Raw genomic sequence first — 26026 nt, 5'->3', positions numbered from 1 at the left:
GAGGTTGACTCAAACCTTGCATGGACTTTTCAGGGCCACCCAGGATATAACTCACGAGGACAGAGCGTGGTTTTAGCAAAGATGACACTGAAAACGATCTTCTGAGAAGTTAACGATCAGATAGAAATGAGTGGGCAGTGCCCAAACTAAGCAAATATTTTTGAGATCAACCTCTTTTTTCCCCCACCTAAGCGAAACAGCTAAATTGTACCATCACCCTTCATCTGCCCATCTGAGACGGGAGCATGTGGGTGATAAGATTCAGCCCAGGAGAGCTGGTGTGTATCTATGCCCTTCGGTGCCTCTAAACCAAACCCACGCATTTTATGGACTTTCTGTTAAGTGTTGGGGCTTCCCTGATCACTAGTTGGGTAAAGAATCTGCCTGTCACGCAGGAGACATAGGAGACACGAGTTCAGTCCTTGAGTTGGGAAGATTCCCTGGAGGAAGAAATGGCAACCCACTCCAGTATTCTTACCGGGAGAATCCCATGGACAGAGGACCCTGGTGGGCTACAGTCCAAAGATTTACAAGGAGTTGAACATGAGTGAGTGACTAAGCAACCTAAGCCAAGGGTCCTGAGTCTTTACATAAAGTTTTGTAGTTAACCAAGCAGCCAAGGAGGTTGACCAAGTCCACCCCTTAAACCTAAGCAGTCATGGTTATGAAGAGTCAAATTTTGTGACTATGCTGAGAGAGACTAGGGCAACAAGCTGGTAGATATTTGCAAAAAATAAAGGTCAAGTTGCAAACAGAATTTTTCAATCTGCCACTGACTTCCAGGATAAAAAATGCTATCGACTGGCCTTAATATTTGAACACCAAAGTTAATCTTAAAGTTCAAAAAATAACCTTAAGGAACAGTGTAAAAGTAGACCTAGGGAGAATGATAAAATAAAGATGAGCACATACAGCACAATCTTAGTTCGGGGGCCTTTGCCTCAAGAGGGGACTGGTTCAGATGCAATTCCCAGAACGTGCCACAAGGGGGAGCCCAGGGCAACCAGAAGCCGCTCTGAGCATCACATCCTGGTACACAACATCATTTGTGTTGGATTAACGAAAAGAAATTTGGAAGACAGGAGACAGTTAAGGTGGAAATTCAGTCTGCTAGGGCTAGGTGGTAAAGAGTTTCATTCTTAAGTTAGGAGAGAGAAGCACAATGCCAACTCAGCTATTCATGGTATGAACAGAAAATCTGCAAACGTCTGTGATGGGTACTGGGCGTTTCCCCATACTTTGTGTGTTACTGACAAGAACGTCTGGGGTAGGTCCTCTTATCCCTGTTTAACAAAGGACAGTGACTGGACCCTGGGAGGGTCTTCACATCTTCCTTAAGGAGACCTTAAGGAAGGTCAAGAGCTATGGTTAGTCAAGAGCTATGTTTTGAACCCTGGTCTTTGGGGATCTTACTATACAATGTTCTTTTTCCATTATAATGTTGTCTCCAAGACGGAAACTTTGTTCTAACTTGGTCATGCTCAAACTAGTCTATATTTTTAAAGAAACTGGTGGAGAAACACTGGCTGGAGTGGCCCCTTTTGAATCTCAGACCCTGATGCCTTCTCTTGGCCATGCTGTCTTTTGTCTCGTGTCCCCCCCCATCTTTGCTCAAAATAATTCAGGTAATCATAATGTTACCACTTCATGTCAGCGTCCCTCTTTCTCTCTTAGAGCAAAGGAGAGCTGCAATTCCATCTGCCTTGTGGAGCTAGTAATGTGAGGGCTGCACACGGCTCACCGGGTGATATACACAGCAGAGGAAGTGTCCTTAGAAAACCAAGTGACCTCCAGTGCCCCCACTCAGCGTGACTCCTGCCTTCTCCAGGGAGCGCCTTCTCTGTATTAAAATTCCTGACTAAGTGGCTGGTAGGTGTTAGAAAGCAGGGTGTCTCCTTATTTTACTGTTTTCCTATTCTTTGTCAAAATGAGTGTAGCCCTCCAATTATACGTCAGACCCTCAGTCTTATAGCAGTGATAGGGGACAAGGGAGGTTTTGAGAAGACCCCAGGAGGCATGGACTGCTGAGACTATTCCCTGGTTTGGAGGAGCACAGTCGGCTTTTCCATGCACCATTCCTGACACTGCACTGAATGCCTTAATTTCTTGTGTTTTGGGATCTCCGCCCATATCTTTGGGGTCCCCGGGGGAGAATGAGTGAGATGAAGGAAAAACTTCACCAAGGCCCATGCATGGCATGTGTGTGGAGCTTTGGAAAATGGGTAGGGTTTTGATGGAAAAGGGGGAAGCTAGGGAGTGTTCTTGTGTAAAAGAGGCCCAGAGGTGGGGGAATCCAGCACAGGTTCAGAGACGGGCATTTGAGGTGCAGGGCTGGGTGTGGACATTCAGGGAACGGGTGACGGATGCTCTGAGTGGTGAGGGAGGAGCCTAGACATCAAGGTGGATAAACCGTGGTCCTTAACGGTGCGAAATTCAGTTTATTGGCAAATCGATTACATGTGCGCTGCAGGGGCGCAGAGGAGGAAACCACTGCTTCGTGTAAGAAGCCAGGAGCATCTTCAGGGAGAGGATGACCCAGGGGGTGGGGGCGATCCGACCCAGGATCCCAAGTGCCCGGTTCCGGGCCACAGGAGAGGAGGGAAGCTGGGCTTCTCAGGACATACGATTAAGGACCTTCGCTCGGGGTTTTGGCTTGTACCAGACGATAACGGGGACCTCCTGAGGATGCTCAAAGCCGTGGCATGACAGGTTTCCCACTGGAAAGGGAATCTGGTGATGCGGGAGGAGTGGCCCTCAGTTCAAGGCACTCCAGGGGTCACCTAGACAGTGCCACAAGATACAGATGAAGATACAAGAATTTGCATTTTCGTGAGTTTAAAAAAATTCTGAGGGACATCTGAGCCCTGGTTTAGAGACCTGAACAAGGACTAGGTTTCCCAAGAGGGGAACGGGAAGCGTCATCTCAGGAGGAGCTGCTGGTGTGTCGGCCAGGGCATCTGTTCTCAGCACGTCGGGAGGTGTGTCTGTTACGACGACTTACTGTCCTAAGGTGTGGATTCACCGGTGTCGTAGGCCTGATTAAGGGGATGGCTGGGTTCTGTTTGAACTAAGCTCATTTTCACAACATGATGGGTCCTTAAAAAGTTTCCTCCAAAGAGGCTTGGGATGAAGACCACACTAAGTGATACAAAGCCCAAGACGGCAGTGCAGGGACCTTACTCCTCGTCCCAGCTCCTTGTCACTTTATCATCAGGCTGAAAACGGTCATCTCATTAGTTATAGTAGGAAGCTGGCTAAATCAGGTGTATCAAAAACACTGTTGTAAATTCTGGACTTACATCCACTGTTCGTAGCCATGAACCTTGCCTTATGTACACCTTGTGGCATCTATCTTACACTGCGTCTTTGTGAGGGCTCTTTTCTAGCTATGAGCCACTAAAACCAGAATCTGAAAGAAACTAGCCATCTGAACGCAGAGTTCCTAAGAACAGCAAGGAGAGATAAGAAAGCCTTCCTCAGCAATCAATGCAAAGAAATAGAGGAAAACAACAGAATGGGAAAGACTAGAGATCTCTTCAAGAAAATTAGAGATACCAAGGGAACATTTCATGCAAAGATGGGCTCAATAAAGGACAGAAATGGTATGGACCTAACAGAAGCAGAAGACATTAAGAAGAGGTGGCAAGAATACACAGAACTGTACAAAAAGATCTTCACGACCCAGATAACCATGCTGGGCTGATCACTCACCTAGAGTCAGACATCCTGGAATGTGAAGTCAAGTGGGCCTTAGGAACCATCACTATGATCAAAGCTAGTGGAGGTGATGGAATTCCAGTGGAGCTATTTCAAATCCTGAAAGATGCTGCACTCAATATGCCAGAAAATTTGGAAAACTCAGCAGTGGCCACAGGACTGGAAAAGGTCAGTTTTCATTCCAATCCCAAAGAAAGGCCATGCCAAAGACTGTTTAAACTACCGCACAATCGCACTCAGCTCACACACTAGCAAAGTAGTGCTTAAAATTCTCCAAGCCAGGCTTCAACAGTGTGTGAACCGAGAACTTCCAGATGTTCAAGCTGGTTGTAGAAAAGGCACAGGAACCAGATATCAAGTTGCCAACATCCGCTGGATCATCAAAAAAGCAAGAGAGTTCCAGAATAACATCTATTTCTGCTTTACTGGCTATGGCAAAGCCTTTGACTGTGTGGATCACCATAAACTGTGGAAAATTCTTCAAGAGATGGGAATACAAGACCACCTGACCTGCCTCCTGAGACATCTGTATGCAGGTCAAGAAGAAACAGTTAGAACTAGGCATGGAACAGTGGAACAACATGGTTCCAAATTGGGAAAGGAGTACGTCAAGGCTGTATATTGTCACCCTGCTTATTTAATTTACATGCAGAGTATATCATGCAAAATGCCAGACTGGATGAAGCACAAGCTAGAATCAAGATTGTAGGGAGAAATATCAATAACCTCAGATATGGAGATGACACTACCCTTATGGCAGAAAGTGAAGAAGAACTAGAGAGTCTCTTGATGAAAGTGAAAGAGGAGAGTGAAAAAATTGGCTTAAAACTCAACATTCAAAAAAGCTAAGATCATGGCATCTGGTCCCATCACTTCATGGCAAATAGATGGGGAACAATGGAAAGAGTGGTGGACTTTATTTTTTGGGCTCCAAAATCACTGCAGGTGGTGACTGCAGCCATGCAACTAAAAGATGCTTGCTTCTTGGAAGGAAAGCTATGACCAACCTAGACAGCATATTCAAAAGCAGAGACATGACTTTATTGACAAAGGTCCATCTAGTCAAGGCTATGGTTTTTCCTGTGGTCATGTACGGATGTGAGAGTTGGACTGTGAAGAAAGCTGAGCGCCGAAGAACTAATGCTTTTGAACTGGGGTGTTGGAGAAGACTCTTGAGAGTCCCTTGGACTGCAAAGAGATCCAACCAGTCAATCCTAAAGGAGATCAGTCCTAGGTGTTCATGGGAAGGACTGATGCTGAAGCTGAAACTCCAATACTTTGGCCACCTGATACAAAGAACTGACCATTGGAAAAGACCCTGATACTGGGAAAGACTGAAGACAGGAGGAGAAGGGGACAACAGAGGATGAGATGGTTGGATGGCATCACTGACTCTATGGACATGAGTTTGAGCAAGCTCTGGCAGATGGTGATGGACAGGGAAGCCTGTTGTGCTGCAGTCCATGGGGTCGCAAAGAGTCGGACATGACTGAGCGACTGAACTGAACCAGTATTTTGAGTGCCTATCACAAAGTACTAAGCCAAGATTTTAAAAATTATTGAACCTCATGATTTTAGTAGAACATAAAATGTACTATGAATAGTCATAGTTATTTAAGACTATTTCATCTTAAGTTCAGCCAAATCCTTTTCCTGCATGTTTTCGAACATACACTGTACTGTTGCTGCTGCTGTTGCTAAGTCGCTTCAGTCATGTCCGACTCTGTGTGACCCCATAGACGGCAGCCCACCAGACTAGCTGGTGATAATGTATAATAAATACACGTAAGCTGGCGATGCATTTTTAACTGATGAAGGATGACCTAAAAGTGAAAATATGTAATGATACACTGGCTGTTGGGTGGTCCTGGAGCAGAAAACCAAGTCAAAAGGCATCACTGGCGTCCAACCAGAGGTGCCGAGGTCCTGGACAGGGATTTGCTGCTGAATTTGTTTTGCCCCAGACGGGGAGGGACTGGAGAAGCTCGTATTTGATTCACAAAGGGATTCACTCTGAGCAGCAAAAGAGAATCAAGGTATGTGGCGGTGGAGGGTGGTGGTGGGGTGGATCTTCATTCACAAAACTGGGGAGGGATGAGAATAGATGTGTGAAGTCCTGAGGTCTAAATTTAGAGGGTCTTGGCATTCGCATTTGGGAGGGTCAAGAAAGAACAGAGAGAACAGGTTTGGAACCTGCTATGTTTGAATGGCCTGTGCCAGTTAGTTGGAGATCTCAGCAGGAAAACAGACATACGGGTTTGGACAAGAAGTCTGGGCATGGCTGCAGTGATTCGAAATCACAGTCATACATCTGCTGCTCATGGAGAATGTACGGGAGGAGAAAGGACCAGGAGTGGAGCTGTGTGAAGACAGCGCGATTGAAGGTGAGAGGATGAGTCTGAAGCTGCAGAGAGAAGCCAGTCTCGGAGGCTAAATTCTGGAAGATGCCAAAGAAAAGAGATTGAAAAGGAAGGGCTGCCCAAGATAGGGCGGGGCATAAGGCATGTGTAGACAGGGCAGTTAAAGCCACAGTCTACTCACCAGAGGCCAAGCTCACATTTAAAAAAGGTGCAGTCAAAACTAAATACATACGTGCAGGGCAGAGTCTCCTGTTTCCCAGCCTGAAGATGCTGCTGTTACTTTGGCAATGACAGGGATATGTCGCTAAATTTGTTTTGCCCTGGAAATCAGAGGCCCATCACTGTCTATCAAACAACCACTCAGCACTCACACACTTATCAACAATTCTTCACTCACTCTTTGAAAAGCTATCTATTAGCACCTTAATGTGCCAAGCCTTGTGCTCCATCCTTGGATATAAAAGAAAGAATATACTGATCTACACAAGTGACAAGACGAGAAAACAGAACCGTATACACCTGTACCAACATCACTGCCCTGGTTTTGCTATTGTACCATAGCTATTAAAGATGGAATTGGTAGGGGAAATGGTGAACGGTAGATATGGGTGATGTTTCTTTACTATTTTGGGAAGCTTCTTGTGAATTTGTAATTATTCCAAAATAAAATGTCTAAAAAGTTAAAAAGTGAAAAAGCAGCAGTCCTGGGACTTCCCTAGTAGTCCAGAGGCTGAGACTCCCCACTCCCAATGCGGGGCACCCAGGTTCAATCCCTGGTTGGGGAACTAGATCCCATGTGGTGCAACTAAAAAAAAAAAAAAGATCCTGCATGCTTCAACTAAGATGCGGTGCAGCCAAATAAATACTTTTTAAAAAGAAAGAAACGGCTGCTGGCATTAGAGTAATCATCCAATAGAGCGGAGAGATTCAAAGACAGAAAAGCCACGATGATAAATTTATGGTGCGAGAAAAACCACGTGGCAAGGGGGTGTCTTTCTCATCTGCCCGGGTGGGCAGCTGGCATGGAATCCAGAACTAGGGCGGCGGGCAGTGGGCAAAGCAGGATTGAAGGATGCCTTTTGAGCAAACGCTGCACTTCCAGGGGCTCAGAATACAAGAGCAATGGCTTGTTTCTTTTTTAAACGTTCATAGGCTCTCTCATGTGACAAAATAGCGCAAGACAGAAGTATTCTCATTTTATATGAGAACGTGGGGCTCTCCAGGCTCACACGGGACACAGCCTGGAAACCACAACTTGGGGGTTTCTAGTCCCAAACGAAGCCACTGAACGCAGGTGGATGCCCCAAGAGCCTGTTCAGGGTCCACCTGGCTCTTCTCCAGTGGCTGCTTTCGGTTGGTCTGAGCAGGGTGGATATATTTTAAGGCTGGGGTGTGGGGAGCCAGGACAGGATGGACCTGCTGGGTCCTTCACGCTTGGCGAGATGCTGCAGTCAAGGCTGGTACCACCCGCCAGGAGACACCAGCAACACCTTCGTGCAGCTGCGTTTGTCAAGTATTTGGATTAACAAACACACCTCCAGCACCAAAGCACTTTAAAGTCTTTTGGTTTTTCCGGGGAGGCAGCAGCAACAATGCTGGCCTGGGGTGTGCTGAGGTGGGGAGGGGCCGGGGTGCACCCTACCTCTGGCGCGATGTAGTCGGGGGTCCCGCAGAAGGTGTTGGTCCTGGCGTCTCCCAGCATGTTCTCCTTGCACATCCCAAAGTCCGCGATTTTGATGTGTCCATCTTTGTCTAAGAGGATGTTATCCAGCTTCAGGTCCCTGAGAAACAAAGCAGGTTCTCACTTTAATAAGGCAGTTTTGATGACATGGGGTTGCTGTGTAAGATGGGACACGGTGGCCTCAGCGTCCCATCGGGGTTTTCAAATCAAGATGGCAGAGCAGAAGGACATGCAAGCGTCTTCTCCCAGCACAGCTGGAAAGGCCACCCGTGGGTGCTTTGCTGGCCTCCTCTCTCCTTTCAACCCTTCATCCACAGCATGGCTCAGGGGCTCACTGCTTCTCCTCCATGGTGTTTCCTCCGTGACCAGCGTCTCTGCCCAGGGCCCAATCTATTATAGTCCCGAGCAGGCAAGTAAACTATTTCTGGGCCCAGCTCTGACAGGCTTCCCTGGTGGCTCAGACGGTAAAGTGTCCGCCTGCAATGCGGGAGACCCGGGTTCAATCCCTGGGTCAGGAAGATCCCCTGGAGAAGGAAATGGCAACCCACGCCAGTACTCTTGCCTGGAAAATCCCATGGACAGAGGAGCCTGGTAGGTTACAGTCCATGTGGTCGCAGAGTCTGACACGACTGAGCGACTTCTCTTTCTTTCACTCTGACAGAGTCTTGTATCTTCTACACCCAGTGCAGTGCCTGGCCCATCTCAAGAGCTCCATCTGTATTTCTTGTATGAATGGCTGAGCAGGTGCCGAGATGGGGATGCTTAAAGGTCATGTGTCATCTCTGCAAAGCAGCACCCCTCAATATTAAGAGGGGCCTTCCAGAAATGAAGCCTGATGTGTCTGGGGTAGGGTGGTATTTAGTATTACACAACACGTACACGCGTTCACTCCTATGCAGATAGGGGTGCAGATAAGCCCGACTCATCAAGGAAAAGGCTGGCTGCTACCCATTTCCCTTTCTCACTTATTAAGGAGTAGTTGTTACTCAGTTGCTCAGTTGTGTTTGACTCGTTATGACTCCATGGACCGTATAGCCTGCCAGGCTCCTCTGTCCATGGGATTCTCCAGGCAAGAATACTGGAGTGGGTTGCCATTTCCTTCTCCAGAGGATCTCCCCAACCCAGGGATCAAACCCACGTCTCCTGCATTGGCAGGAGGATTCTTTATCACTGAGCCACCTGGGAAGCCCATTCATTCAGTGAGGCCTAGCTTCTGCTTAAGCAAGAGTTTGAGGTTTTATATTGCTTGTAACCAGTATCCACATTCTAAAGTTCCCATCGCTATTTCTCTCTCTTGTTAAACTCTAAGCTTCAAGAGGGTGGAAATGCGTATTGTTACTCACTGTACAGCAATGCTCTGACAAGAGTGTGGCGTATGGCAATCGTTCCATAAATATTTGTTGAATGAATTACTCACGAGCCGGTGACTACCTCACCACTTCATTGCCTGCTGCAATTAAGTCCTGAGTAATGGTTCCCTTTCAGTGCTTTCTCACCTTGTGTGAGCGGATCAGCTGGGGACACAGAGCAGGGGATACAGTCCTGTTCTGGTGGGTGGATGCTGCATGCTGCTAGCTTACATCTGGACCAGCGTGCTAACCTCCGGCACCAACGCCTCATGGACAGTCTGTCTGACCAGAGGCGTGGATGCTCCCATGGTACAGGAATGTGTATCTCACATTCATATCAGTATCGGTTCTGTTTCTCCCATCCTAACTCAAATGCCATCACGCTCTCTTTAATGAGGACTACACACTTCCGATATGTCTGTCTTCTCCTTAGGCAGGCCCTCGGCTTTGTTCCTTCATTGTAATTAAACCCACCCTCATTGTGATGTGTTGCCTGTATTTAGACTTGAGGGAAATGTCAAGTTAGAGTCTAGTGAAAAAGAAAACTTTTTTCTCCCACCCATGATCACAGACCTCTCACATTCTGCCTTGGACCCTAGGCTGAGCATGTCTGTCTGAGAGTCTCCCTCGGGCACTCTTCATTAGAATCTTATTCCCTTGGACTTTCTACGAGTTTGCTGTTCGTGTCTTTTCATGTACTTATATTTCACCTTCGAAAAAACCCCAAAACCCCAAACAAAGTACAAACCCAGAAAGTGACTTCCTCAGGTATCCAGAGGCTGGACTTCTATAGCTTCAGTATCCACCATGATGCTTAACAGAGGCTGTGTGTTCAGCGGGTGCTCCATCCAAGTTACCAGGTGCAGTGGGTTTAAGGTACCCCCTCCCCACCAACGATGTTCTTATCCTAAACCCCAGGACCTTATGAATGAGATCTTATTTGGAAAGAGAGTATTTGCAGATGTAATCAAGTGAAGGATCTTGAAATGATGTCATCTTAGATTATCTGTTGTTGCTCAGTCGTGTCTGACTCTTTGTGATCCCATGAACTGTAGCCCACTAGGCCCCTCTGTCCATGGGATTTTCCATGCAAGAATACTAGAGTGGGTAGAATACTAGAAGGGTAGATTCCCTTCTCCAGGGAATCTTCCTGACCCAGGGATAGAACCCATGTCTCCGCACTGGCAGGAGACCAGCGATCCACCAGGGAAGCCCTGGTTTATCTGAGTGGTCCCTAAATCCAATGTCACGTGTCCATGTGAAAGGCATACAGGGGAGAGATACAGGCAGAGGCGAAGGCTGAGGGACGATGGGAGGGACACCCCAAGCCTGGAAACCCCTGGGGCCACCAGAAACTGGGAAAGGCCAGAAGGACCCTCCCCAAGAGCTCGCAGAGGAAGTGTGGCCCCGTGGACACCTTGATTCTGGACCTTGGGACTCCAGAGCTGGGAGGGGATAAACTCGGTCGGCTGAAGTCATCAGATTTGTGCTAAATCTTATGGCAACCCTTTGAAACTAATCATCAGTGGACAGAAAAGGGAAACTAATAGAATCTCCTTGTTAATTCAGGGGCCCAGTGAGTGTCAGTGAGTACGTTTACAAGGTACCTTGTAGGCTGAAAATTTTCTGAAGGCCAATCTCAGTGTCCGTGTACCTGCTAGGTGACATCCCACAGTTCAAATTATTCAATGACTTCCCAGGATCTCCTACAGTCCTGTGAGTACACTGCTAAATAAATGTAGTGTTCTTTCTTAGAGGCGCATAAGGCACTTCAGAAAACATGATTTCCCAAGCAATTTATGATATTAAAGACACTCATGGACCCTCACTGTCTTTTTGTCCTGAGTGTCAGTAATTTACAAGAGATGAAGAGATAGAATGTGGAGAAGCAGCCTGCACTGGGACATGTGCGGTTTGGTGGCACGAGGTCCTTTTCAGCTCTAAGATCTCTCTTCTCTTTGACCTTCCTAGTTTTTCCTCCCTCTTTTCCTATCCGTCCATCCCACACAATCTGGAGGGCCTCAGTATAGGTATACTTTGGGGATACTGCAGGCGTTTCATATAGAAGGAGAAAAACAAACCATGGAATCTGATCAGGGTTTTCACCATCCTGGGGATCAGATCTCCATTTCCTGAAGATTAAAGAATCATGTCAGATTTTTAGCCTATCGTTTTGTAGACAGACCCCCCACCCAATACAAAAGTATACCCAAAGGGTGTCAGAGAGACTGCTTAAGAAAAATGAGTGCTGAAATCTCCCCTGAAATCTCATCTGGTTCGGCAGGTCTAAACAGGGTGCCCACACTTGGCTGCACCCCTGGAAGTAGAGAGGTTTCCCCAGGCGGAGTTTCAGTCTCCTCTGTAAGCACTGGTACAGCCTGGATGGAGTGCTTCTGGACCACATTATTATACAGTTTGCTGTCTTCAGCAATTTGTGCAAAACCTCACTTAGCCTTTCCTAATGACTCGGGGTCCTTCCCGAGCACTGGCCACAGGAAAGCAGGTGATCCCATTCTCCTGGGCCGTGAGCTTGTCCTGCTTTCCCCCTTTATGTCAGGTCCTCAGCTGTCTCTTCTCACTGGGGTCACTGTGCAGGCTTCCAGCTGCTCAGCCAGCATCCTGTCTAGCTCCTTTCTTTTATTAAAAAAATGATCTCCCTCTCTAATCTGCAGTGAGTTGGAAACTAGATAACTAAGCCTTTGAAGATTTGCATGTTAAATGAGTTCAAGTGTGCCTTGAGAAATGAACACTGAAGTACATTAGCTTTTATCCAAGAAGGTTGTGAGATGATGGTGTACAGTAAGTTCCGGATGGATATCCGCTCAAGAAAAAGGGGACACGTGGCGTCCTGGGTACGGTGACTAGGTGTAGGCATGTAGGTTTTCACAGGTGTGTTTGAGTGTTCAAGGAAGGACTTCCCTCCACCCTCACCCAGGAGAACACTCAATATGCAGATACAGGCAAGAACGAAAAGGAGACAGAGAGAAAGCAACTGTGAGATGCCAGAGAGAAAGTAACGGGAGATAACGAGACAAAGGGAGGTGAGAGGGCGAAGAAAAGGAAAGAAAGAACAGAATGAGGTCGCAGCCCCTCGGCTTTGAGATGGGAAATTTCCTCCTTGGTTGGTAAATCAGTGTCCGCGATCACTCTGGGCAGGAAGCCTGGGTGTGGAACTTTGCGCCACAAAAGCACACTGACCGCTTCCTGTCACCTGAGCACGATGAGTAAACCACCTGGAGCAGGGAATCCCGACATCCCAGGGCTTGTTCCCAAAGAGCCAGCTTACCTGTAGACAATTCCTTTGGAATGAAGGAACTGCAGACCGAGGATGATTTCGGCAGCGTAGAACCTGAGCGAAGGAAAAATCGAGGTTCCACATGAAATGTTTAGTGGGAAAAGGTTCCCCATTAGACAGAGTGAGCGTGTGGCATTCTGCTAAATGTACACGCGGAATTTTGTTTAATCCTAACAAAAGGAAGACCACATCCATTCTACACGCCCAGCTTCAGCCCTGAGAGAATGAACAGAGCTGATACCTAGTGCTGCTGCTTATACTGTGAACTAGAATACCCACTCCAGTACTCTTGTCTGCAGAATCCCAGGGACGGGGGAGCCTGGTGGGCTGCAGTCCATGGGGTCGCTGAGGGTCGGACATGACTGAGCGACTTCACTTTCACACACTGGAGAAGGAAATGGTAACCCACTCCAGTGTTCTTGCCTGGAGGATCCCAGGGACGGGGGAGCCTGGTGGGCTGCCATCTACAGGGTCGCAGAGAGTCGGACACAACTGCAGTGACTTAGCAGCAGCAGCAGAATGCTTGAATTATCATTTTGGAGGGTTATGAGAATATTCAAAGACACTAAATGTAATAATAATGTAATAAATTTCCCTTTTATTTTTAAATCTACCTGGACCCCAGATTCCACATGGACCTGACTTGCTCACACGTGAAAGATGCAGTGTGAGAGGAGGAACGCATAGAGGTAGAGCTCAGCGATCTCGCAGGTTCAGTTCTAGACCACTGCAGTACAGCAGATCTTTTTTTTTTTTTGGTGGTGGGGGGGTTGGTTTTCTTGTGCATACAATAGTTACATTGACACTAGACTAGTTATGAGGTATGCAATAGTCTAAAAAATGCACATGCTTTAATTAAAAATACTTGCTGTGAAGTATACTTCAATAAAAATAAATGAAAAATACAGCTGAAAGATGCGAACCATCATCTGACGATGTAGAGTTGCCACAAACCTGCATTTATTGAAAAAAAAAAAAAAGGGTATCTCAAAGCATGATAAAATGAAGTGTAAAAAAGGAGATATGCCCGTGTTAGGGGGTGATCCTGTGCTCTCCACCTTCACAGATGAGTGACTCAAAGGAGGTGAGTTTAACCATCACTAGTTGGATTAGATATAAGGGAGAACTTCCTGCAAGTGTGATCTGCTGGATCTTGGAGAGGAATGCAGGAATCCTTTCCCGGGAGGCAGTGAGGAAAGACAGCGTGTGTCTGTGATGCCTCCTACACTTAAGAGACCTGGAGGGGACTGGGAGAACCCTTAATAGCAGAAAAATGCTTGAAGATTTCTGTGCTGCAGAAATCCCATAAAATTATCCCCTGACACCTGGCTGACGGGTCCTGGAGACAATAAGATCAGCAGTGAGCTAACCACTGGATGTGACAAGACGGACGTTTCAGACTGGGTTTCTGCACAAGCTGCTGGAAAAGTCTGTCTGTCAATGCAGCTTGACATGAACGACTCTTGAGTGTTCGTTAGGGGTGAGTGAGAGATTGTTGAGCATTCAGCGAAGAAGGCTAGTGTGTACCCACACTTTTAGGTGGGCCTAGGGGCACAGTTTTTGAATGTCTCAGGGGTTTGATGACTCAGGAAAGAGGGCCCGAGAGAGGCAGGATGCAGAGGGTTCTGTGAGCTCTGCTACTGTCCACCTAGTAAACCCACCTTGCTTGATTCTGCCTGCATCCAGGGTGCGTGTGTGCATCCAGTCGCTCAGTGGTGTCTGACTCTGCGACCTCGTGGAGGTAGCCCCCCAGGCTCCCCTGTCCTTGGTATTTTCCAGCAAGAAAACTGGAGTGGGTTGCTGTTTCCTACTCCAGGGGATCTTCCTGACCTAGGGATCAAACCTGGGTCTCTTGCATCTCCTGCTCTGGCAGGTGGATTCTGCACTGCTAGAGCCACCTGGGAAGCCAGCATCTAGGGTGGCTTGATGCCAAAGAAGGTGGAGATTTATTCTCGAGAGAAAGCAAATGTCTCTTCCGGTTCTCCAGTTCTCCTGCCCCCAGAGCTGAATGCTTGATGCTTTACTCTGAGCTTCCCTTGAAAGGTCCCTGTGGACATCCCACCCGTGACCCCTCTTCCATCTGACTTCCATTCAAGGGGCAAATCTTGCTTCTAGGTTCAGGTGACTTAGAAGGCTGATGAACTGGGGTGGTTCCTTAAACTAAGTACTTGATCTCGAGGCAGAAAAATGAAATAAAACTAACTGAATGGAAGCTTTAGGAGCTGGGGAAACAGGCGCCTCATTGGATGTGTTTCTGGGGTCACCCTGCCCTGGAGTTTAGGTCCTCTGAGTAAAGCATGTGGGAAAAAGCAAGGTGTGGGCACAGTGGACCCCAGTCCCCGACCAGACAAGGGGGACCCCAACCCCACGAAGGGCTCTTACGTGGCTCTGCAGAGGTCGAACTTGTGGCAGCTCTGGATGTGGTACATTAAGTCTCCTCCGTTGAGATACTCCATCACGAAAAAGAGGTTCTCCTGCAGAAAGACACGACGTCCCACTGTGAGCTGCTTTTTTTTATTGGGGTATAGTTGCTTTACAACAATGTGTTGCACATGGTCTCTGCTGTGCAACAACGTGAACCAGCTGTACGTATACCTATATCCCCTCCCCCTCAGACCTCCCCACATCTCATCCCTCTAGGTCATCACCGAGCACCAAGCTGAGCTTCCTGTGCCAAACAGCAGCTTCCCACTGGCTAGCTATTCTACGCGTCGCAGTGTATATATATCAGACCCAATCTCCCAGTTCATCCCACCCTCTTCTTCCTCTCTTGTGTCTGTATGTCCGTTCCCTACATCTGTGTCTCTGCTTCTGCCTTGCAAAGAAGCTCATCGGTACTATTTTTCTAGATTCCACATACATGCATTCATATACAATACTTGTTTTTCTCTTTCGGGCTTACTTTTCAAAGGAATGAGTTTCATTATTTCAGAGGAAACGACTCTGTCTTGAAACCCCTTTCAAAAAGGCTGGCAACATGACTTAGTTGATCTGCAGCATTTCTGAACTCCAAGAAGTCTGGGAAGTTGGGGGTGCTGGTGAGTGTGATGTTGGATGCCTAAATGCGCTGATGCAGTGGAGCAGATGGGGGCACGTGAGGGAGGGGCCGCCTGGACTTGCTCACTTAACCGTGGGATGGTCTCAGGCTCTTCAATGTGTGCTGACTGTCTACCTACTCAAGCTGACAAGGGTGGTAAAAGTCGGGCTTCTCTGGTGGCTCAAACGGTAAAGAATCTGCCTGCCAATGCAGGAGACATGGGCTCCATCCCTGACCTAGGAAGCTCCCCTAGAGGAGGAAATGGCAGCCCACTCCAGTACTCTTGTCTGAGAAATCCCATGGACAGAGGAGCCTTTTGGGCTACAGTCCACGGGGTCGCAAAGGACAGGACTTAGGAAACGAGCGTGCACACATGAACACCGTGATTTTGAAAGTCCTCATGAGCCACGGAATGAGCGATACATTCAGTGTGGGGATGGCTGGATGTCTGCACATAAATCTCCATCTGTGAACCTGACCCGGGCGATGTTTTTATTTTTAAAACAGAATTAATTACCATGATGCCCGCAAGAAGATCACGAAATAGAGGTGAGAGGGCTTCCTCCTGTTAAGTCATCTACTGTTCATGCCAATGGAGCTCGGCCTGGGGGCAAATACCTCTGTGCACCATGTCCTGACTGCCTTAACATCTAAGTCAATGCCGCCATGAGCCAAGGGCTGAGAAGCAGAATGGGTTAGGACAGAGTGGGCGGCACGATTCTGAGCTTGACAAGAGTGAATCACTTTTCGATCAGCCTTTGTATTCTGTGTCTGAGTCGTGTGTTTTGTTCTCTTATAAAGAACTCAAGCAGGCCTGCTCAGAGTGTATTATTTCTGACTTTAGAAAGAGTCCAAACAAAGAATTAAAATTCAATAACCTCTAGGATTTGCCCCCGAGTCCGAGCATTCAGCGAGTCTTTCATTTTGCCTACTTATCTGGCAAAACCATACCGTTTTGTCAAGTAGCTCCTTGAAGAAGTGAATTTTACGAGAGGAAGGTTGCCTTACTTAGGATGCTCCCTCCAGCAGGGGTGTGGCTGAAGTTCTTATGCATGACACAAGAAAACATTGAGCATCTTTCCATCCGATCAGTGAAGTCAGTTTTATTTTTTATTTAAAATCTTTTTTTGGCTGTGATGCACAGCTTGTGGGATTTCAGTTCCCTGATCAGGAACCGAATCTGGGCCGTCAGCACTGAGAATGCAAAGTCCTAACCGCTGGACTGTCAGGAAGTCCCTGAAGTCAGTTTTCACTGGGCTTTGCCAGTACCCTGATTATGGGCACTAAAAGAAGTGATACAGTGAAGAACCTCTGGCTAACAAGAAAGCATTTGGCACATCATTCAATGTTTATCTCTCAGCTCCCCAGTTTGCAAATATATCTATGGAATACATGCTGTTCTGTGCCTGGCCCACAAAAGCAAGAGAGTCAGAGTCAGTTTCTGCTTTGCTGTGGCTCTCTGACAATTGAAGGCAATAATTAATGCTGATGTGCTGGAAAAGACTGAAGGCAGGAGGAGAAGGGGACCACGGAGGATGAGATGGTTGGATGGCATCACTGACTCAATGGACAATGAGACTGAGCAAGCTGCGGGAGATCGTGAAGGACAGGGAAGCCTGGCGTGCTGCAGTCTATGGGGTCGCAGAGAGTGGGACATGACTGAGCAACTGAGCAACAACAACACGCTGTGAACAGGCTCAGGGTGAAGAGTCCTCCCTGCAGTGCGTTTCTGGTGGAGTGTATATTCCTGTAGAGTCATTTACTTTTTAAACTTTTTATTGGAGTATAGTTGATTTACCATGTTGTAAAGCAACAATGTTAGTTTCTGCTACTGCTGCTAAGTCACTTCAGTCGTGTCCGACTCTGTGTGACTCCATAGATGGCAGCCCACCAGGCTCCCCCATCCCGGGGATTCTCCAGGCAAGAATACTGGAGTGGGTTGCCATTTCCTTCTCCAATGCATAAAAGTGAAAAGTGAAAGTGAAGTTGCTCAGTCGTGTCCAACTCTTTGTGACCCCATGGACCGCAGCCTACCAGGCTCCTCTGTCCATGGGATTCTCCAGGTACTGGAGTGGGGTGCCATCGCCTTCTCCGATGTTAATTTCTACTGTATAGCAAAATGTAAAGTCAGTTAAATACTGAGTACATTCAAAACTTCAGAACAGTAAAGGATTCTGTGTGTTTGTGTACAAAGTACTGTATTTTCCAGAGCGTCTACAAATATCTTTCATCATTTGGCTGATAGGATGTATTTTGTTCTCCTGCGTTTTGGGTTGACTAAAAAAGTTCATTCACGTTGACCCGTAAGATGTTATGGAAAAACCCAAATGAATTTTTTGCCCAACACAATACTCATAAAAATATAAGAGACCAATTTAGGGGGCCTCTAACATCTAAATTCCTTTGTATTCATCTTCTTTGTGAAATATTTACATAAAATTTAGTTGTAAAAGTAGAAATACTAGTAGAAAGGAGGAAGGCCGGTCACAGCTATATACAGTAAAAGAAGTACTTAGACACTTCACTAATCTAAGAATTGGGAAAAAAAATCATTTTTCACGTGAGAGATGTGTATTCATCTCAGTGGTTTTCAAAGCCAAATCCTTGAAATCATTAAGGTCTAAATTTAACCTAGATATTGCGCTTGAATCTCTACCTTGGTGGATCCCACCCTTGTTACTTACTCTGTCGATGCCCTGAGTGTGGACGAGAGTCAGAGTGGAGACAAGTCCCCTTCAGAGGGCTGACTACCTCTGCAGAGATTTACATCTTTACTTCTACTTAATGCCCCCCCAAAATCAAGGCTTTGGTTTGAAATTAGAGACCGAGCAAGTTACTTCCTGGACATCCGCGTCTCTGGGGTGGGGAGGAAGAGCATGGAGCCGGGGTCAGGGTTTCCCCGCCAGGAGCTCACAGAACCAGTGAGTGGCCCAGCCTAGGGCGGAGCTTGCATCGCAGAGGCACGCCTGCTCAGCACCTGGGCAGGGCACACCCAGATCCCCTGTTGCTCCAGGCGCACGCCCACATCAGGGTGGTCAGGAGAACACTCAGTGTCTTACGTATGCTTGTAATTTAGAAGACTGGAGTCACCCTGAATCTGGAGAACTTAATTTATTCCGTAGTTGTTTACCGAGCCGTAAGCTAACACATCCTAGAAAACAGGTTTATTTGCTTTTTTCAAAAAGAATAAGCCATCAAAGAAAGCCAAAGATAATCACGTGTACTTCTGATATCTGAATGTTGGGTGCATATGCGTGTGAGGGAGGCAGGGCTCCCTGCAGGCTGGCAGACTCGTTCATTACGTATGGCCTATTTATATTTCTACTGTAAGTTCTAATTAGTAAAGTTCACTGCCTTCCATAGATTTGTTAAAACGTGTCAGAAATAAAGTGCCCAAGTTTCTAATGGCTTGTACCTGCACCAGAACTTGGGCTCAGTTGGTATTTTCTGGCTTAATTGTCCCACAGGGTCATCTTGTAGTAACTAACAAGTTCTCTCCTCTGTAACATGTGCTAGCAGGGATTCAGTTCATGAATTTTAAAATTGTTTTCCCTGATATGACTGGGTCTCTACTAAGAGGAAATAGTGTAGTTAGGCTGATGGACTTTGCTCCCAAACTGCTGCCCTGCTTGACAGTTGTGTGACCTCTGGTGTCTCTGTGACCCCTGCAGGGGTGACCTCGATTTCCTTGTTTGTAAAATGGGGATAATAGGGTCTACTTTAGAAGGTTGCTATGAAGAATAAATTATCTAAAATACACAGCATGCCTAGAAATGATTTAAAATATGTAACATGCCTAGGACATGGACTCGCACACAGTAAATGCTTTATAAACACCAGCTGTTATTTATGACTATAATTACTATACATAATATACACACATGTTGAGAAATATACATTCACAAGCACAGAAGGATTCCTGGAACTGACTGAGTTTTAACATAAAAGACAAGTTTTAAGGAATATGGTTTTGATGTGAAAATGATCTACTCTGCTGAAGATTTTAAAGTTATCTTTCCCCTCGTCATTAGCAATGAGAAACTAATACTGAAAAAAGATGAAATACTCAAAAATCCTACCTCTGGGTACCTTTGAATGATATAGCTAGAAATGACTCTCTTCTTTAATGCTTTTGTGTATTCTCCACTTTTTAAAGTATATATTGGTATAATTACTTTTATAACTAGGGAAAATACTAATGAAATTTCCTAAGAATTTATAAGTGAGTGAGTGAGTTTTCCATCACCTAATGTTTCTATAGTGTAGATTCTCTGTATTTACCAAGGGGGTTTGCTATTTGATATGGACATCTTGATTCAGTGTTTGATGTAAAGTAAGATGCTATCTTTTTTAGCTCAACTAAATTGAAACTGGCAGGCTTAGCATTATGAAGACAGCATGACCAGGTAGCACCCGATACTCCCTGATAAAATTTGAGTCATCTGATAAAAGACTTCTTACATCGTTTTAATCAAAACAATACAAACTGTAAAAAAGATTTTAAAAAATAATCAATAACAAAAAGATCTAAAAGGGAAAGCCTCATTAAAGGGAAAGTTTACACTGACAATGTGAAAGATGATTAACTGTAAGATTAAAGTGACAGACTTAACAAAATCGGCGATGTAATTCCCATAGGACTGTGTTTGCATGTCAGTGTCCTCTGGAGGAATTACAAGACCCAGGGCTGTCAACATACCAGGGCTTACAACATGAGCTTATTCTTTAAAAGACATTTCGTGAATGAACATTCTAGAACTGGTAAAGGGGCAATGGAAACTTATCCTAATGTGATCTGGCTTCTACCTGACTTCTCCTTCGAAGGATCACATTTGTTTTGCACAGGACAATGAAAATAAAGAGCTTGGGAAATTATGCAGTCATGATGACTAGCGAGTCAAGTACTGAACCAATGAGGGGACAGTTGGCAAATGTGCATAAGTATCAGCAAAGTGAGAACTTTTTAGCATTAGAGACTCTATGATCTTATCAAACTTGTAATAATTTTGAGATTACACAGAGGACGTGGCAAATATCATGCAAATAAGGTCAGGAATATAGATTCCCTTTCCAGAAAAAATAAAAGGGGGAAAAGAATAATTAGTCATTTTTTCAGGTTTTTTCCTTCTCCCAAGGGCTAGTGAGTTAATGTAGTAAACTTTATATAAGAGAAACAATAAGATTAGAATTCAGATATTTAATGTCCAAGTGTAAGGACTTTTTTGGCAGTCCAGTGTGCTTCTAATGCAAGGGGCACAGGTTCAATCCCTGGTCAGGGAATTAAGATTCTGCATGCCCCGCAGGGTGGCCAAAAAAGAAAAAATCCAAGTGTACCAGTATCCTTTTCAGAGAATCATGTTTTGAAGCATATGTAATAAGTGCTGTAACATCCAAGATGATAGTACAACAACATGGAAACTGGAGAACAGACTTCAGCTCAATCTTGCTGCTGCTGCTGCTAAGTCGCTTCAGTCATGTCCGACTCTGTGCGACCCCACAGACGGCAGCCCACCAGGCTCCCCGTCCCTGGGATTCTCCAGGCAAGAACACTGGAGTGGGTTGCCATTTCCTTCTCCAATGCATGAAAGTGAAAAGTGAAAGTGAAGTCGCTCAGTCGTGTCCGACTCTTCGAGACCCCATGGGCCGCAGCCTACCAGGCTCCTCCATCCATGGGATTTTCCAGGCAAGAGTACTGGAGTGGGGTGCCATTGCCTTCTCCAGTTCAACCTTGGGGTATGTCCTATTACAGCCAGTGGCAAGTGTGGGATGGTGCACCCTGAAGAATGAAGGGCAGTTGGTCCATATCTAAAAGGAAATTCTCCAGATCAATATTTAGCCCTGTGCCACAGAGTAAGAACGCCATACATAATTACCTTTATTATGTGTATTGTTATTATTTTGTTATAACAAATGAAACATGTTCTATATTCCTATGTGTTCTCTCTCTATATATATATATAGAGAGAAATATATATATATAGAAATATACCTTCATAATGACCAAGAAAGTATGTGATGACTTTAGAATTCTTCCAAATCTTGCTCCAGTTAAGTGGCCTCATGCAGAAAGCATGCTACCCACTCCAACCCCTAGCCTCCACAACAGGGAGTTGCACACGTTTCCAGCTAAAAAAAGAAAACATGCTTCTTGATATCAAGGGAAAGTACTATTTACATGGAGAAATGGTAAGATGCATATGAACGCAGTTACAGAAAGGCAAACCACAGGAAGAAAACCACCTTTCCAGGTTTTATCATCTGAGAAGCCTGAGGTGAAAGATAATGGCAATTAAGTAGGATTTGGGGAATCTGAAAGATATTTATGGGGGAGATTCTCTTTAAGCCTTCAAAGGAGGCAGAGTGGATTTGCAGACAAGAGGTTCCTTCCAGATGTGCTCGAAGCAGTTGCAAAAGGCTGGTGTTTTGTGGGAAGCTGGTGTCTGGGGCTTTGGGAGAATAGCTGATGCAGGAACCAACCGACAATGAGGGCACATGAGCCTTGAAGAAAAGTTATGACCAACCTAGATAGCATATTCAAAAGCAGAGACATTACTTTGCTGACTAAGGTCCGTCTAGTCAAGGCTATCGTTTTTCTAGTAGTCATGTATGGATGTGAGAGTTGGACTGTGAAGAAGGCTGAGTGCCAAAGAATTGATGCTTTTGAACTGTGGTGTTGGAGAAGACTCTTGAGAGTCCCTTGGACTGCAAGGAGATACAACCAGTCCATTCTGAAGGAGATCAGCCCTGGGATTTCTTTGGAAGGAATGATGCTAAAGCTGAAACTCCAGTACTTTGGCCACCTCATGCGAAGAGTTGACTCATTGGAAAAGACTCTGATGCTGGGAGGGATTGGGGGCAGGAGGAGAAGGCGACGACAGAGGATGAGATGGCTGGATGGCATCACTGACTCGATGGATGTGAGTCTGAGTGAACTCAGGGAGATGGTGATGGACAGGAGGCCTGGCGTGCTGCCATTCATGGGTTCGCAAAAAGTCGGACACGACTGAGCAACTGAACTGAACTGAACTGAGCCTTGAGGAAATGTTACACAAATCACATCAAGGTGAGAATATACCCGTGAGCTTAAGAGCAGGTATGTGGAAAGGGCATGGCATTTCCGACTCAGCAGGCAACACACGCAGGCAGAGTTCCTGAATATTTGTGCATTAACTACCTATTACCATTAGTGTCTTGGGAGAGGGTGGGACCTGAGGCTAGAGTTTTGAGTACAATAGGAATTTACTAAACTATTCTTTTTTTTTTTTTTTTTTGTAAATTGTGAATCGAACATCTGCTGAATCAGTTTAGTTGCACAGAAAGGGCAACTGAAACACATCAGAGTGAAGGGCAATTTCTGAAATAACAGTTTTCAAGCATTCATAGTATCAAAAAGTGGCAGAGTCCTGTAAAGAAAAGAGACACATGCTATATAACACAGGAGTCCAGCCTGGTGTTCTGTGATGACCTAGAGGGGTGGGAGGGGGGAGGGCAGAGAGAATCAAGAGGGAGGTGATATATCTGTATAATGATGGCTGAACTGCGTTATCGTCCGGCAGGACCCAACACATCATTGTAAAGCAATTTTCCTCCAAATAAAGAATAAATAAAAAACATTAACTACTTTATGAAATAAAAAAAGAGTTACCTATGAATGGGGACAACACAAAAAGTTAATTCTCATCTCAGTTCATGGATAAGTGTTTTTGAGGATGTGGCTTACGTGGTTTTCTTTTCCTTGCTCAAACTGTGATCACTGTCAGCACTTCTAACTCACCGGAGCGTTTATGGATTAAAGTGTTTTTGCAAGCTTTAGACAAGGGAGTTTCTGAATGAAATGCTTGCCATTAAAAACCTTCCAGCAGTCTTAATGGATTTTACCTTCAGACTATGGGAATTCTCACAGTTTGACTTTTTTTTTTTTTTTAAACTACCATGCTGAAGGAGTTCTTCTATTTCAGATAATACCCTGCAGTTCATAAGGCACTTTTTTTCTCCACAAAGGAGTCAAACTTCTCTGCAAATGCTATATATTCTTTAACGTTGTCCCTTAGAGACTAAAAGGGGAGAATTGAGGTTACAAAGAAATGTTAGGTGACTTGTTGAAAGTCATGGGAAGCTTCAGGCATCAACTCTTGCTCTGAATTCATGAGCAGAGGAGTGACTGTGGCGAGGCCGGCCTTGCGTGTTCTATTATGAAGGGAAAGTGAAACTCAGTTTTCTGTTTCATAAAAGAGACATTGCAAAGTAACATTGACAGAGAAGAGTCACCTGGTTCAGACAGGGTGTGTGGAAGTCGAGGGTGGTGGTGTGAGCACATGACTTAACACCGGCATTCTCACTCCGTCTGTCAAATTGAGGACTCTGCATTTGGACGTCTGCATAACAGCTGGGTGTTCACTCACATCGGCCTGAAGAAGGCGGAGGGTCCTGGAGATGTGCTCTATGATCTAAAACGTCTTGTAGGTGCGACATCGTAAAGCTACTGAAACTACTGTGTTGGCTAAAAAGCGCATTTGGGTTTCATCTTAAGATTTTACAGAAAAATTGGAATGTGCATTATGGCCAACCCAACACTTGAATACAGATGGGCCTTTCAGGATTCAAAGGAGACACAGATGAATGTAGACCACAGTTTACTTTTCATTTCTAAGGAACGATTACTTCCTTAAAAAACAAAACAATCCCAAAGTGTTAGATCCTGTGGAGTCCCATACCAAGGTCACAGGTGCAGAGCCCGGAACCAAGATCATCTCTGGATGAGCCCCATAGTAACTGTTGCCATAAGCCCCTAAACTGGCAGCTCCCTGACCCCATATTAGGTAAAAATGCCCACCCTAACCGATCCCCTAATGCCACCCTTCCAGCAGGAACTGTCTTTGTCTTGAGGCTATAAAAATTGGCTACTAACCCATGAAAGCGTCAGAGCTCCCTTGAACCAGCCTGCTCTACTTGCTATGCCCTCATTATCTCTGCTCTTTGTTCTTAACAAACTCACTCCTTTCTGAATTACTCTGTGTCTGGAAGTATTTTTTTTTTTAATTTAAAAAAAGTTTGTAATTGAAGGCTAACTGCTTTATAGTATTGCATTGGTTTCTACCAAACACCAACATGAATCAGCCATAGGTTTACCCATGTCCCTTCCCACTTAAACATCCCTCCACCTCCCTCCCCACCCCTCTAGGTTGTTACAGAGTCCCTGTTTGAGTTCCCGAGTCAAACAGCAAATTCCCTTTGGCTATTTATTTTGCATATTGGTATGTATGTTTCCATGTTATTTTCCCCTATACCTTCCACCCTCTCCTTCTCCCCTGTAGCTGTGTCTATAAGACTGTTCTCAATGTCTTTGTCTCCATTTGCTGCTCTGCAAATAGGTTAATCAGTACCATCTTTTTAAATTCCATATATATGCATTAGCATACAATCATTATTTTTCTCGTTCTGACTTACTTCACTCAGTATAATAGGCTCTCGGTTACTCTGTGCTGTGGAAATTCTTTTCCAACCCGTGCTTGGACCACAACAGAGGCATCTCTTTCTTTTTTTTTTTTTTTTAAAGAGACAATAGTCCTCACATGGAGTCACCTGTGCTAAGCCCACGTCACCAGCTGAGATTTAACACCTAACCTATTTGCAGTTCCAACCTTCCCCAGCAATGCAGTCTTAACTGGTCAATCTGGAACTTTCTGGTCAGTGTGAGTAAGGTCAGCTGCCTGATATAAACCCTCTCCTCCCCTAAGGGAAGGTGGTCTTGCCTGAAACAATCTGCCTTTTCCTTGACCCTCCCCAATTTCTGCCTATAAAGGCTTCCAGGCTCCTCAGAGCTCCTTTTTATTTGCTAAATGAGATGCTGCCCAATTCAGGAATCACTGAATAAAGCCAATTAGAGTCCTAAATATACTCAGCTCAATTTTGTGTTTTAACAGGTTTGGTGACGGTGACAGGATCTGAAGGAAACTTCTGACAGCTTTGAGGAGAACGAGAAACACAGGTAGGAAACCACTGACTTCTCTCCCCCGCCATTACAAGGGCTGTGGGTGAGTTCCCTCGGTTTTTGAGCTCTGCTCTTTGCATTGAGCTCCTGATGACATTTAATTGGCTTTCCAGTCCCCTGTTTGCTTGGAGCCCCTAGTTCCGTGCTGGGACCTTCTGGCGGTTTATGCTGGAGCTCCCCAAGTGCTTGGAACCCCTCTGCAGACTCCCTGCTGGGAGCTGCTGGTGGCAGCTGTGGTTCTCCATTTGTGGGGTTTGCTGGTTCGGTCCTTCCCCCAGTCCCGGGTTCCATGTTGGGAACTGTTGGTGGTATGTGAGGTCTTTGTCTTGGCCAGGATGCAATGATAGCTCTTGGTTATTCCTGGTGTGTTAAGGTGCACATTTGTTTGTCTTATGTAGATGAAGGCTACTGTTGATGGGAATTTCAGAGGCAAGAAAAGCCACAAAATTGGTGGGCATGGATTGAGCACTGAAAAGCTGCTAGAATGCTCACCACCTCACCCAGAGACTCCTGGGTTAGGACAGGATAGTCAAGGAATGGCTTAGAGTGACACTGAGTCACCTGCCCACCTCAAAACATCCACGCAATGGGGTATG

At 45.7% G+C, this 26026-nt stretch overlaps 1 protein-coding gene across 1 annotated transcript in view; it reads right to left on the bottom strand.

Annotated features, from left to right (window-relative positions):
- The window catches only part of PRKCQ (protein kinase C theta), a 91326-nt gene that overhangs the window by 12938 nt on the left and 52362 nt on the right, over positions 1 to 26026 (bottom strand). Inside the window, exons 13-15 of the mRNA XM_040248248.1 lie at positions 14785 to 14876; positions 12394 to 12456; positions 7720 to 7858 (exon numbers count right to left, since the gene is read on the bottom strand). Coding sequence (XP_040104182.1) covers positions 7720 to 7858; positions 12394 to 12456; positions 14785 to 14876 — 294 coding nt within the window. The remainder of the gene's footprint in view (positions 1 to 7719; positions 7859 to 12393; positions 12457 to 14784; positions 14877 to 26026) is intronic.

This window comes from Oryx dammah, unplaced genomic scaffold (assembly GCF_014754425.2).
Source record: "Oryx dammah isolate SB20612 unplaced genomic scaffold, SCBI_Odam_1.1 HiC_scaffold_10, whole genome shotgun sequence".
Taxonomy (NCBI): Eukaryota; Metazoa; Chordata; class Mammalia; order Artiodactyla; family Bovidae; genus Oryx; species Oryx dammah.
This window is presented reverse-complemented; position numbering and strand designations above follow the sequence as displayed.